We start from the raw sequence: 2,662 nt of genomic DNA, 5'->3' as shown, positions 1-2,662 counted from the left end.
GGGGGTGATGATTAAATCTATCTATCTTTGTATTCCTACGTAAATTGAAAGACGTGAGATGTCTTGTTGACGCCATCGTACCATGTCGATCCCCCTCTGCTGGCGTCCGTCAGCCTTGAAGCCACGTGTGTCTTTATTTGAGTGAACTGTGGTGTGGTTGTAAGCAAGGTGGTATTCACTCTCCGGCCTCTTGTTTCCCGACCGTTGGGAGCAATGAAGGACTTTTTATGTCGTTTTTTTGTTTGTTAGGCACCCCAGAGTTCTGCAAATTGTGCCTCATTTTGTGTGAAAGGTATTTTGGTTTTAGACATAATAATTATTAAGTGTATGATGAAGTGATGAAAAAGGCGTTTAACCTTTACGTAGAACAACCACTGACTTAACGGTTACTGTAGAGGTTGCTACCAACCAAATTTAAGATATGACCTGCTGTCTTGTTAAACTCATGTCTCTGTAGATGTACAACTTTTTCTCTTTCATTGGCTGCACATGAAATACATTATGCATTATGATTAATTGTACATGTATTTTGATGTGTCTTCTCCTGCCGACGTGGGTGGTTGGCGGGTGCTCTGGTGTGGTTTGCTTCTTCTTTTCTATCAAACATCTATCGTCCTTATCTCCCCTCCTTCTTTTTTTATGTTTGTTACTCTCTTGTAACACCTCTGATCTTCTGGCGCTCATATGACCTTATGCAGTTGCGAGCGCTGCAAAACCTCTACTAAAACCAAAACATCTCCAGCTGACATTGTGTCTGTTATCTTCCCCAGGCTGTGTGGAGATGTGATCTAACAGTGTGATTGAACCCAACCAGTCAGAATTTATATAATAGTAGGCTATTGCACCGTAATTGATAAACGGTTGGTGTCAATCAGGAAGCGGTGAAGAAGTGTAGGTCAAGTACTATCGTCGGGCACTGGTCCCTGTTATGACGACAGAGCTATCACCTTTTCTGACAGTGCACGCATAAATAGCGTCCGAACAGTACGCCAAGAGATTTCCCCCCTACATCCACTGATTTCTCCGCCTGTTGAATATTGTATAATGGAATGTTATCCCTGACGGCACCTGCTGGCTGCCGTAGCCGTCTGGATAAGCTTCACCGTCACCAACTAGCATGGCGGACGTGAACGAGTTGATCGTGTCCTTGGGCGACGCCACCACGGACAGCAGCTCCGCCGACCCTCCTACAACAAACGAGGAACCTTCTTCGGACAATGAAAAAGAACATTCTGTCGTAAGAACGGGAGACAATGGAGAAAACAATGATGAAGGTGGTGCTACAAACTTTTTATCTCCTCCAAACGGAGAAGCCAAAACAGCTCCATTGCGCAAGAAAAAAACTGTGTCTTTCAACGATGCGGAACGCTCGAGCTCGAGAGATTCTAAGAGCAAAGATCCTCCTCTGGACGAAGAGGTAAGGGGTTGTTTAGGTTTATAAGTTGTCTTTTAGCCATGTTACATTTTACAGAAATTGACTGTAGTACACCTTTCCTCTTCAACTGTGTATGTAATGCTATCCAAATAAACTGGACTTTCTGTGACCAGATTCGAAATAATTCTTCGCTCCGACACATCCCAATTTGAGTCTTGGAAGATTTTTTTTAAAGCTTGGGTGTAACTATGTTCCTCCTTTGTTCCTGGCCATACCCCCCACCCCCCAACCCCCCGGGGCGGTGCTACTGACTGAAGTGTCTTTAGGCCATTCCCAAAGGGGAGACATTAACCTGTTTTTATGCACAGTAGAATTGTAAATGGGCTGATTCATCAATGTCATGCTCATAACTGTGTCGGAACTGCAACAGGGAACTGCTGCTTTTTCTTTCCTAATCCTTACTATCGTCATTTTCCCTCTACTTCTTTTGTATGTTTATCACACTTTTGTGACCCGCTATTTCCAGGGTGCCTTGATAGTCGAAGCAGACTTTGTGCAGTTGAAGCAAGAGAAGTGAGCAGAGTAAGTCTGATTTCCCTGTAAGGACTTCTCTGTTGACATCCACCCCTTGACGCTCATACGCAGCCAATCATTTTAACCATTCAAGTTTTCAGCACCACAGACATCCCTACAACTCCACTCCTGTTTAACCCCATTTCCACAAATGAAATACCAAACAGAGTAGAAATTAATTACACAAGCAGTAAACATACAGTTTAGTTATAAATAAGTTGATTAAAAAAATAGATTTAGTAGATATTTAAATGTGTTATGACTGTAAACAACTGAGTGATGTGAGTCTGATGAACTGGTGCTCCGTATTATACTAAACGTTAAACTGTTACAGCGAAGATAAAAAACATCACACCACAGAGAGAGAGAGAGAGAGAGAGAGAGAGAGAGAGAGAGAGAGAGAGTCGATGCCCTAAAAGATACCATTTGCCATTGTGATGGAATATCTGATTAAGAAATCACACGAGTTTACCAACGTCATTGTCATTATCTCCCTGTGTCTTTGAGTTCCGGTTCGTCAACGCCCCTTGCTATCTTGATGTAGATAGTCTCCCAACCTATAGGTCTAACTGAAACACATTATTTTATCGATCGAATCGTACTGGGCTGGGGAGCTGGTGAACCTGATACATGCACATCTTCTTTACATTTTTATCATGTTTGATTTTGTGTTGTTGTTTTTTTTTGGGGGGGTTGTTTTTTTTGGTGTTTTTT

At 42.5% G+C, this 2,662-nt stretch overlaps 1 protein-coding gene across 1 annotated transcript in view; it reads left to right on the top strand.

The window, feature by feature from the left end:
• LOC101846521 (two pore calcium channel protein 1) overlaps window positions 1-2,662 on the top strand; it is a gene marked incomplete in the record, with an annotated part of 29,168 nt that overhangs the window by 5,039 nt on the left and 21,467 nt on the right. Inside the window, 1 exon segment of the mRNA XM_013087185.2 lies at window positions 771-1,417. Coding sequence (XP_012942639.1) covers window positions 1,118-1,417 — 300 coding nt within the window.

This window comes from Aplysia californica, unplaced genomic scaffold, assembly GCF_000002075.1.
Source record: "Aplysia californica isolate F4 #8 unplaced genomic scaffold, AplCal3.0 scaffold00555, whole genome shotgun sequence".
Classification (NCBI taxonomy): Eukaryota; Metazoa; Mollusca; class Gastropoda; order Aplysiida; family Aplysiidae; genus Aplysia; species Aplysia californica.
This window is presented reverse-complemented; position numbering and strand designations above follow the sequence as displayed.